The following is a 12126-nucleotide window of genomic DNA, read 5'->3' on the forward strand; positions in this document are numbered from 1 at the left end:
TGTCTTTTTGTTAACAATGAATTTAATTACTGTGAGTAGTCAAAATGTTAAAAAGTACAGAAATCAATGTTTCAGCTTTTACTAGCCATTTTGTCAAATCAACAACATTTGGGGTGAAAATATACTAGGTTCATATTAAGTATATTGGACATTCTCTACTATTAACTATAAGCATTTTGTTTTTATAATTTGAATCTATCAACCAAAATCCATAGATGTTAGGAGCAACATCAAATGCTTGTGAAACCACACACTGTAGACAAATGTGCACAGATAAGATGATAAAATGAGAAATTAAGTTGCAGATTGTAAAGGAACAATGTACATGAACTTGCTTTTAACTGTTTACATTATGTCCATGTGGAGCTATATTGCATTTTAGGTCTTGCACTGTTTGCAAAGCCACTTAGATGACCTTCTTTTGATCTGAACACACTTGTAGTGGAAACAACTTCTGCACTTGGCACAGTGAATCATCTTGCGTAATCTGGCCTGTTGCAGTCTGGACAGTACAGCGTGTGTTCATCTATGAGGCAGGGATCCATGCTCCGAGTCAACAGCTCTGGCAGAAGATGGCCGAGGAAGAGTTGTTCAGCCTTGGGCAAGGCTCTTTGCAGCAAGTCTTCATCTCTTTCAATACGATTGATGACCATGTCCTGTTTGGTCCAAACTACAAAGTCACTGTATTGGACATCACACACAAAAATCTGCAGCTGGACTTGGTAATAGTAAGGGTGGTTCCTCTTCAGCTGCCATGTTGTGTCAAGGCAGAACTGTGGGTCTTCATTGCATCTATTCAGGCCCTCTCTATATTTATATGGGCACTTAATCTCCAGTGTTCCCCTCCCACAACATGAACAGCTCACAATCCCATCAGGTGATGCACCGAGGTATAAGTAGTCTGGATGAACAACAAGACCAGAGAGTCTAGCAAAGAAATTAGCATGACCTTTACTCGTTTGTTCAATGTAGTCTTTTCTTGCTGTAGCCTCCTTTTCTCTCCCCCAGAGTACAGCCGGTACTTGTAGATCCTCTGTCTTATTGTAATGCATGATGTTTTTAATGTCATTGTCTGTAGGCTCTGCAGCTGTGCACAAAAGGTGGAAGTTTGTGCTTGTTATTCTGCCTTCTCTGTGTGTGTGCCAGGCCCTGCATTTTGATTGCTCCCTGGTAGTAAGCTCGAGAGTTTCACATTGATCTAAAGTAAGCTTCTTTCTAAGTCTCTGAAACATCTCAAGACTCTTCTCCTTTAGAACATGTGGTGGGAGGCCTCTTAACTGTTTGTCATAAACAGATGTAAGTGGCTCAGGTAGGTTTGTTTCAATGTCCGATTCAGATGCAGAATTTGCGTCACTGAGGTCCATACTGGTGGGAATAGCTGCATAAGGTGCAAGGCTTAACTCCCTTAGGTCATTATCGGTGAGCTCTAAATGTAACAAAAGATGGTCATTAGCCTTAGTTATAGCAGTTATATGTCTTGTTTTTAAAGTTCATTTTGAAACTGCACATTTATTTCCTCTCAAGATTCACTTTGTCCAGAAAAATGCCCTTACTATTAGCTATCCATTTTCATTAATGATAAATATGACTGAAAATGAACTTGATAACAATTAAATCAATTGATGTTCATTGCCTTTCCTTTTCTCAGGAATGTCTTTGAGTTGGCTAGCTATTCTCTTTGGCTTGCTGAAATTGATCTGACTAAGGGGTGCTGGCTTGACTTCTCTCCTGGACATGTCTTTCCACATGCAGGCCCCTGATGTGCTTGCTGTGTCTTTCCTTCCAATCCAGACATACAGCTCAACCTTAAAAAGCAGCATGGCTGCAGCACGACCCTAACCTGCGATGATTAGCTTACTATTAGAGCATGAATTTGATGTAAACAATAGATCTAGATAATATACACATATGCAATTCATAGAGGGCATACTGTGTTAGCCCTATAGTTACAGCATGAAATAATATTTAGTCCTATATCTAGAAATGAAATTTTACATAGATTAGATAGTAGCAGCAGCAGCAGTTTGCCGTCAGTATATAGTTGTTTGACCTGTTTATAACAGCCCACGTCTTGTATAGCAGTACATTGGTCCGTAATACACAAAAATCTTTCGACAAATCTCGGTATTCAATGTCCTGGACATAAACCGCAAAGTACAAAATTATATACGTCAAGAGATTTGCACGCCTTGTTTTTCTTTCGTATAGACGCTGGGTTTTTCCACAAGGTATAAGATGATGTCTGGCCACTGTAATCTATAAAGGACCTATTTGGTGTTTGTAAACAGCGATTATGGTTTTTGTGGGCAGCGCCTAACTGATGGCAGAAAGTGACAGTTCTGCGGTAGCGGTGTCAGATGTGAGTGCCAAAATCCATAGGAATATGGATCATCCAGACGCCTTCTCCAGTTATTTGAATGGTTTGCCAGCAAAGTGCTAAAATCTTTCCAAAAGCAGTAGTATTTACATTGACTGGCTGAATTATGAATTGAACGTTATTTACATTTTTGACTTGCTGCTATAAACGTGTTAAGATTAATCTTGTATAGCTGCGTTTTATGTCTTTGCTGCTGGCTAGGCAGTATTAAGATGAATCTTAATTTAATGTCAATACTGTACTTTCCTATAAAAATAAAATTTCCCATTGTATCATTAATGAAAGTTCTGTCATCATTAACTCACCCTCATATTGTTTCAAACCCATATGAGATGTTTGGCAGAATGTTAGCTGCAATTTTTATTCATTTTCATTGCATAATTTTTCAATGCAGTGAATGGTGACTGAGCCTGCAATTCTACCAAACATCTCCATCAGTGTTCCAAGAAAATTATACCAGTCTAGAACAACATGACGGTGAGTAAAGAATGACAGATTTGTCATTTTTGGGTAAACGATTTCTTTAAGTATGTGGAATGTCTGATTGTTGATAGTCTGGTCCTTATTGTTCACCTCTCCACTCTGGGTGCACATGCTGCAGTAGAGGGCTCTCATCTGTATCTATTCAAGTCATGTGAGCACATTCCATTTTTACACATGTGATATGCATGTATTGTGCAAGGCTGCATACCATCTGAAGTGATTGTTAAAGATGCCAGACGATTGACCACATCCTCTTCCCCTTCAGCATCTTTGAAGTCAAAACCAGTGCAGCCCTGCTCATGTTCACAGTAATGGATAAACCTGACACAAATAAATCATGGTAAAAAGTAAAGAATACATTATTGGTTTGGACATGGGTTCCCAAACCTTTTTGTCAGCTGTACTTGAGGTACCCCCTAAGATTTTACAGTAAATTTGGGTTATGTTAAATTTACAATAAATATCATTTGTGTTCCTGTAGCTCAACTGGTAGAGCATGGCGCTAGAAATGCCAAGACCTTGGGTTTGATTCCCAGGGAACACACAAACTGATAAAAATGGATACCTTGAAAGCACTGGAAGTCGCTTTGGATAAAAGCGTCTGCCAAATGCATAAATAAAAATAATATTTATTGAATTGAATTTCACAGTATACTTGCACATTCACTTATGAAATACAGGACTATGTTAGATATGGAAATGTCTATTATAAATTGTTATTTTTCTTATTACATTTTAATAAATTAGTTTCAGGGTTCCCACAGTCATGAAAAATCAGGGAATTCTACAATTGTATTTTTTCAGGCCAGGAAAGTCATGGAAATCAATACAATCTCAAAAGTCATGGAAATGTCTATAGTGAATATATATTTTCTAGTTTTTCTTTGCTTTAAAATTATTATAAGATATTGTTATTGTGTACAGTAAAAAAAAAAAAAAAAAAACGTATTATATATTATTAGCTTATATTACAAGCTATAGTTATATACTATTTGTCAGTGAATCGTTCTTCTAAATCGGTTCTTTTTAACGAATTAGCCGAAATAGTTCCTAAATTGGTCTAAATGATTAATTAGGAAATCGGTCTGAATCAAAATGATTTTTAAAAATCTGTATCCAATAATCACAAATGCCTAGGTCATGGAAAAGTCACGCAAATTAATTGGTCAAAAAGTGAATCTTGCAATTAATTTTAAGATTTATGCATTTAAATTTCATAACAAAATTACATTAAATTGAACTTTAACTAGACTAAGTTAATAAAACTTAAAATATTTAGTTTTTTTATTTTTAATTTATTTTATTAAAGATTACTCAATTCAATTGAATGGAATTTTTGTTATGAAATTGAAATGTGTAAAAAAAAAATTATTTTTTTTTTTTACACATTTACAGTGTATATTTTATGTTTCCTGGTTTGATGGTTTTAATTTTAAAATATTTGTAAAGATACATTTTAAACAATTGGATTTACTATTGCTACAAACTCACAAACCCTCTGTTGTTCCATCACAAACAACTAAGGTGTGAAAACTCTGGGTAAGAGAAACATTTTTGTTTACTGAAATAAACCAGAACTGTTCCAGTAACGGTTTCAATTTGATTCCAAGTGTAGCAATAAACTTTTTGTTCTCAAATCTTTTATGTTGATTTGACTCTTTGTTTGTGTTGTACCCAAAAAGACAAACCACTGTAGCCCAAAGTATAAAGCCAAGTTTTAGACGTGTGCATAATTATTCATGTATCTGATAAATTTTATACTATTTTTGTGGTTTTGCATACTTTTGGAAGACTGAAACCATCTAATGCCCATTGTTTGTAATTGCATACAGGTTTGGAGTGGCATGAGGGTGAGTAAATAATTACAGATTATTTACTCACAGTTCATTTTTGGGTGAACTGTACCTTTAACATGAGTATAGTTAACTCTAAAGTCTTACCTCTGCCAAGTAGGGTCCTTGCTTAGTATGACTGGATTGCCCACCACAATGAGCAGGGCTTTTGCTCTAGTCATGGCCACATTAAACCTCTGTGGGCAACAGAAGGGGTTATTACAAGATCGTATGATTTCTCTAATCTAAGACCAAACTTCTAATGAGCACTACTTTTGTTTCTGAGGATTAGCTTTAGTCCTGCAGCTAAAACAAATCTGGTATCCAATTACATAAACGCCGACCCGTAGCTTTTATTCAACCATACCTTTAACTCGATTAACTCCTTTACTTAAGTAAAAGTGGTATTACAGTGCATAACTAATTCACTAAGATTGATGATAAAGTATACCTTCTCATTTGAAAGGAAGCCAATGTTGAAGTCTTTGTCCATCTTGACATAGTTGATGCTGCTGCGGACGGTGGACACTATGATGACTTTCCTCTCCTGACCCTGGAACTCTTCAACTGACCCCACCTACAAGAACAAAATAATGAAACAGCAAATTATTCATCATATGACTTGTATTGAGTTTTTTGAAGAGGGAGAGGAAAAAAAAAAAAAAATCACATGCCAACCTTGATGTCTTTCCACTTGCTCAATTCTGCCACAGTGTTCAGAGCTTTCTGAACCTTCTCCACCTGTGGATGAAAATACAATCTCAAGTTAGGATTTAATTTAAACCTGGTTTTAATTTTTGTTTTACTTTTTTTTTGCCTTTTGCCACTTTTATTGAAAGGTACATTTGGGAAAGAAGACTTAAAGGAATAGTTGAACACAAATGAATATTTTTGGAAGAATATTTCAGCTCTGTAGGTCCATAAAATGCAAGTAAATTTTTGAAACTCCAAAAAGCACATACAGCCATCATAAATGTAATCCATACAACTCCGCTTTCGGCCAGCTCATTGACAAGGGTGGAGTTCAAACTGCCTCTCTCATGACGCAAGCGTGTAAGCCTCCTCTGCATAGATATTGATACATAGGTACCTTATTATAAGCTGTTCCTATGGAGCACAATACTGTTTCCACACAAAAACAGTTTATGCAGCGGTCTGAGGCATCTCCTCTTTTCACTTGTATTCAAATATCTCTCCTTGTTTACCGTTCCAAGATGGTAATGCAGTTGGCATATCCAAACCAGCTGAATGAGGCATCTATGTATGAATCGCGTGAACTTGCCAATGCACTTACGTCACATGAGAGGCTGCATGACCACGACCCTCATGAAGTTTTGTAAAAAATGTTTTAATTATTGATCTATTCCTTATACACACCTAGCGTTTCGCTTCAGAAGACATTAATTCATCCACTGGAGTTGTATGGATTACTTTTATAATGGCTATACAGTCCATCTGGAAAGTATTCACAGCGCTTCACTTTTTCCACATTTTGTTATGTTACAGCCTTTTCCAAAATGGATTAAATTCATTATTTTTCTCAAAATTCTACAAACAATACCCCATAATGGCAACGTGAAAGATGTTTGTTTGAAATCTTTGCAAATTTATTAAAAATAAAAAATGAAAATAAAATCACATGTACATAAGTATTCACAGCCTTTGCCATGACACTCAAAATTGAGCTCAGGTGCATCCTGTTTCCACTGATCATCCTTGAGATGTTTCTACAACTTGATTGGTGTCCACCTGTGGTAAATTCAGTTGATTGGACATGATTTGGAAAGGCGCACACACCTGTCTATATAAGGTCCCACAGTTAACAGTGCATGTCAGAGCACAAACCAAGCCATGAAGTCCAAGGAATTGTCTGTAGACCTCCAAGACAGGATTGTATCGAGGCACAGATCTGGGGAAGGGTACAGAAAAATTTCTGCAGCACTGAAGGTCCCAATGAGCACACTGGCCTCCGTCATCCGTAAATGGAAGAAGTTTGGAACCACCAGGACTCTTCCTAGAGCTGGCTGCCCGGCCAAACTGAGCGACTGGGGGAGAAGGGCCTTAGTTAGGGAGGTGACCAAGAACCCGATGGTCACTCTGACAGAGCTCCAGCATTTCTCTGTGGAGAGAGGAGAACCTTCCAGAAGAACAATCATCTCTGCATCACTCCACCAATCAGGCCTGTATGGTAGAGTGGCCAGACGGAAGCCACTCCTCAGTAAAAGGCACATGACAGCCCGCCTGGAGTTTGCCAAAAGGCATCTGAAGGACTCTCAGACCATGAGAAACAAAATTCTCTGGTCTGATGAAACAAAGATTGAACTCTTTGGCCTGAATGGCAAGCGTCATGTCTGGAGGAAACCAGGCACCGCTCATCACCTGGCCAATACCATCCCTACAGTGAAGCATGGTGGTGGCAGCATCATGCTGTGGGGATGTTTTTCAGCGGCAGGAACTGGGAGACTAGTCAGGATCGAGGGAAAGATGACTGCAGCAATGTACAGAGACATCCTTGATGAAAACCTGCTCCAGAGCACTCTGGACCTCAGACTGGGGCGAAGGTTCGTCTTCCAACAGGACAACGACCCTAAGCACACAGCCAAGATAACAAAGGAGTGGCTCCAGGACAACTCTGTGAATGTCCTTGAGTGGCCCAGCCAGAGCCCAGACTTGAACCCGATTGAACATCTCTGGAGAGATCTGAAAATGGCTGTGCACCGACGCTCCCCATCCAACCTGATGGAGCTTGAGAGGTGCTGCAAAGAAGAATGGGAGAAACTGCCCAAATATAGGTGCGCCAAGCTTGTAGCATCATACTCAAAAAGACTTGAGGCTGTAATTGGTGCCAAAGGTGCTTCAGCAAAGTATTGAGCAAAGGCTGTGAATACTTATGTACATGTGATTTTTTTTTTTTTTTTTTTTTTTTTTTTTTCCGTTTATTTTATTTTTTTTAATAAATTTGCAAAGATTTCAAACAAACTTCTTTCACGTTGTCATTATGGGGTATTGTTTGTAGAATTGAGGAAAATAATGAATTTAATCAATTTTGGAACAAGGCTGCAAAATGTGGAAAAAGTGAAGTGCTGTGAATACTTTCCGGATGCACTGTATGTGCTTTTTGGAGCTTCAAAAATTTGGCACCCATTCACTTGCATTTTATGGACCTACAGAGCCGAGATATTCTTCCAAAAATCTTCGTTTGTGTTCTGCTGAAGAAAGAAAGTCATACACATCTGGTATGGCACGAGGGTGAGTAAATGTAAATTATTATAAGCATTTGTTGTACAAATGTGCAGTCTTGCCTGCTTCCTGTAAGGAGCGATAATGCCGATATCATTGGCGGTGAGTTTGGGAAGCCCCTTCTTGCCCTGCGTTTGCATGAGTTTGTTCAAGTAGCTGACGATGACCACAATCTCAGTCACGTTGAAGAATGATGGACTGTTGGCCTCTCTTTCATCCTTCCCAATCACTCCATGAAATAAAACAGGAAATCCCTGTTCATCAGAGAAACAAACAGAAACTATTCTGAATAGTGACACATATTCAGATGTATGCACCGATAATGCACAAAAGCATAGATAACTCTGGTTAACACTACTAACACCAGATAACACTGGTTTAGCCACTTAAAAGTGTATTCAGTATATTTTGTGCAGACTGACTTGTTAAAGGACACAGCAGTGGTATGTAGAGCACCATGTACATGTAAAAAGCAGGCATGGTACCTTCTTAGGAAGATGCTCCCAGTGACAGAATTCCTCTCGTTCCATCTGATTAGCAAACACTTGCAGTTCATTGTCATAGAAAAGCTCATTGGGGATCTTAAGGATGGCAGGGTGAGACCTTGGATGGGGTGTGGAGATGAAAGAGAGTAGAACTGGACTGTAAGTGATTGCAAAGCACTTTTAACATCAGGAAATTATGGGAGACAAGACCAGCACCTGTAGTTGCGTAGAAGCTTGGTGACGAAGCGACTGTCATATTTAAGGTGACCATCCTGGATCTTCTGATAGAGCGTGTTCTGTTTCATAAGCCTCTCTAGGAGTGAATGCCCTGAGTCAAACCAAAATGAAGTAGATATCAAAAGTAAAGAACATCTAAATGGGTGAATCTCACAAAAATGCCAATAAATTGGGTTATATTTGACCGCTAAAACAAACTCAGCAAAAAAACGAAACTTCCCTTTTTCAGGACACTGTATTTTAAAGATAATTTTGTAAAAATCCAAATAACTTTACAGATCTTTAGTGTAAAGGGTTTAAACAATGTTTTCCATGCTTGTTCAATGAACCATAAACAATTAATGAACATGCACCTGTGGAACGGTCATTAAAACACTAACAGCTTACAGTCGGTAGGCAATTAAAGTCACAGTTATAAAAACCTAGAACACTAAAGAGACCTCTTTACTGACTCTGAAAAACACCAAAAGAAAGATGCCCAGGGTCCCTACTCATCTGTGTGAACGTGCCTTAGGCATGCTGCATGGAGGCATGAGGACTGCAGATGTGGCCAAGGCAATAAATTGCAATGTCCGTACTGTGACGCTTAAGACAGTGCTACAGGGAGACAGGAAGGACAGCTGATCATCGTGTAACAACACCTGCACAGGATTGGTACATCTGAATATCACACCGGAGGGACAGGTACAGGATGGCAACAACAACTGCCCGAGTTACACCAGGAATGCACAATCCCTCCATCAGTGCTCAGACTGTCCGCAATAGGCTGAGAGAGGCTGGACTGAGGGCTTGTAGGCCTGTTGTAAGGCAGGTCCTTACCAGACATCACCGGCAACAACATCGCCTATGGGCACAAACCCACCTTCGCTGGACCAGACAGGACTGGCAAAAAGGACTGACGAGTTGCAGTTTTGTCTCATCAGGGGTGATGGTCGGACTCACGTTTATTGTCGAAGGAATGAGCGTTACACTGAGGCCTGTACTCTGGAGCGGGATCGATTTAGAGGTGGAGGTTCCGTCATGGTCTGGGGCGGTGTGTCACAGCATCATCGGACTGAGCTTGTTGTCATTGCAGGCAATCTCAATATTGTGCGTTACAGGGAAGACATCTTCCTCCCTCATGTCCCTCCAGCATGACAATGCCACCAGCCATACTGCTCGTTCTGTGCGTGATTTCCTGCAAGACAGGAATGTCAGCGTTCTGCCATGGCCAGCAAAGAGCCCGGATCTCAATCCCATTGAGCACGTCTGGGACCTGTTGGATCGGAGGGTGAGGGCTAGGGCAATTCCCCCCAGAAATGTCCGGGAATTTGCAAGTGCCTTGGTGGAAGAGTGGGGTAACATCTCACAGCAAGAACTGGCAAATCTGGTGCAGTCCATGAGGAGATGCAGTGCAGTACTTAATGCAGCTGGTGGCCACACCAGATACTGACTGTTACTTTTGATTTTGACCCCCCCCCCCACCCCCTTTGTTCAGGGACACATTATTCCATTTCTGTTAGCCACATGTCTGTGAAACTTGGTTCAGTTTATGTCTCAGTTGTTGAATCTTTTTATGTTCATACAAATATTTACACATGTTAAGTTTGCTGCAAATAAAAGCAGTTGAATGTGAGAGGACGTTTCTTTTTTTGCTGAGTTTATAATAAAATAAACAAGAGGGATACATTTGTACTCAACTGCCAGAAAAATGTCACAATGCAAACATCCTAATGGTTCTAAACAAAATAGGCTTAATTTTCTTTATATAAAATATATTCCTTGTTTTGTTGTGTTTATTTCACAGTGAAATATGATCCAGACATTTCTATGTGATAGTCAATCAAGGAAATTTTAAATTGTGATTTCTATGCCTGGAAAAATAGTCTTTGAATCTAGAAGTCTTAGAAATCGATAAAATGCTCAAAATCGTGGAAAAGTCATGGAAATGTCTATAGTGAATATACATTTTTCTAATTTTCCTCTACTTAAAATATCTCTACAGCCAGATTTTGCTCTTGTGCAGAGTAAAACATGTTTGCTAGGGCTGGGTATTGATATAGATTTCCCGATTCGATTCACAAGCTCTCGATTTAATTAGATGTCTATAAATGAGTGCATATTAACAAGAGAGGACTTGAATGGCTTTACCTCATCCGTGCTATGCGTGATTAGAATAAAAAAAAAAAAAAAACAATTATCAACAACTGACTGTAAAGAAGAGAAAAGTTGTTAAAAGAGATATTATTCAATGAAAAATGGTTTATGTGGATCTCGTCTTTGGACACTTATTGGAACGAGCCAAACCAAAATTTTACTCTCAACATGCAGTGAAAGGATCTCGATACTGATCTTCTTCCCCACTATATTACACAATTACTGGTGAGTGAAATCTGAACATTTACCAAGCAGTGGCTAATCACAGACATTTTAGTCGCATAGTGCGAAATTTGGTCACATATGCGGAGTAAGGAGTGATTTCCTCCCATTGTGTCAAAAATCGATCTTGGGGTTTAAGAATCTATATCGAGATCCATTAATAAAAAAAGCCATATTTTGACCCAGCCCTAATGTTTGCAAGCCATAGAGATTTCTGATTTGTGAGCGAATCATTCTTTTGAGTCAATGAATACTGTAGGTCAAATCGATACACAAATCTGTATAAATGATTAATTAATGAATTGGTCTAAATAAAAATAATTTTTCAAAATCCATAACCAGCAATCCCAAATGATTGAAAAGTCATGGAATTTCATTGGTCAAAAAGGGTGGGAACACTGTAGTTTAACTCCAACTCTTCAAGGTTTGGTCTAGGGTTTAGTTCCGGTTGAAAGGAGCACAACACTGTTGAAAAGACTAGCTTAAACCAGTAAGAATTTCCATACTGGTCTTGGCTTGTTTATGTTGGTTAATGCTGGTTTGGTTCTGATATAGCAATACTGTTCTCCAGTATAACATACAAAAGAAATCTTTCTGATTAAGCTATTTAAGAAGCCTACACATGCACACCATCATCCCATGCTGAAGACCAGCATCCACAACACAACATATGCTGGTTAGGAAGTGTGCTGGTCTTTCTAGCAGGTAATACAGTATTTCAAGATAAAACACAAGGAAATTAAAAAAAAGAAAAAGAAATGCTGTTGTGTAACATCTGAGTACCCAGTCCATGTAGCTGTGCTAATGGAGATCTCAGGATGGGGCCCAGCTGCTGTGGGTCTCCAGCCAGAATCAGCTGGCCCTTCACAGGGTCGAGCAACCCTGGAGAAGAGAGTGAAGAGAGAGGCAAATGTATAAAGAAGCAATCTCTTGTTTTAATTAATGTTCTCATTCTCCTCAGCGGCCCCAAACCCTTCCTAATTTACCCGCAATCCCAATGATACACTCAGGCTCCACAGCTTGTCCAGCCTCATCTATAAAGATGTGTGTGAAGTGACCCTTAGCGATGCCTGCTGACACAAGCCTGAAGAAAACAAACAAAGATTTATAGCCA

General features: G+C 39.0%; 1 protein-coding gene across 4 annotated transcripts in view; it reads right to left on the bottom strand.

The window, feature by feature from the left end:
* Positions 1-12126, bottom strand: part of LOC127445978 (putative helicase mov-10-B.1) — a 24772-nt gene continuing 12646 nt past the window's right edge. For all 4 annotated transcript variants that reach the window (XM_051706526.1, XM_051706523.1, XM_051706527.1 and 1 more), the window contains exons 13-22: positions 11999-12096; positions 11796-11894; positions 8634-8745; positions 8418-8535; positions 7995-8186; positions 5371-5433; positions 5144-5269; positions 4801-4889; positions 3069-3181; positions 1-1426 (exon numbers count right to left, since the gene is read on the bottom strand). In XM_051706526.1, coding sequence (XP_051562486.1) covers positions 474-1426; positions 3069-3181; positions 4801-4889; positions 5144-5269; positions 5371-5433; positions 7995-8186; positions 8418-8535; positions 8634-8745; positions 11796-11894; positions 11999-12096 — 1963 coding nt within the window. In that variant the 3' untranslated portion in view covers positions 1-473. The remainder of the gene's footprint in view (positions 1427-3068; positions 3182-4800; positions 4890-5143; positions 5270-5370; positions 5434-7994; positions 8187-8417; positions 8536-8633; positions 8746-11795; positions 11895-11998; positions 12097-12126) is intronic.

This window comes from Myxocyprinus asiaticus, chromosome 9 (assembly GCF_019703515.2).
Source record: "Myxocyprinus asiaticus isolate MX2 ecotype Aquarium Trade chromosome 9, UBuf_Myxa_2, whole genome shotgun sequence".
Taxonomy (NCBI): domain Eukaryota; kingdom Metazoa; phylum Chordata; class Actinopteri; order Cypriniformes; family Catostomidae; genus Myxocyprinus; species Myxocyprinus asiaticus.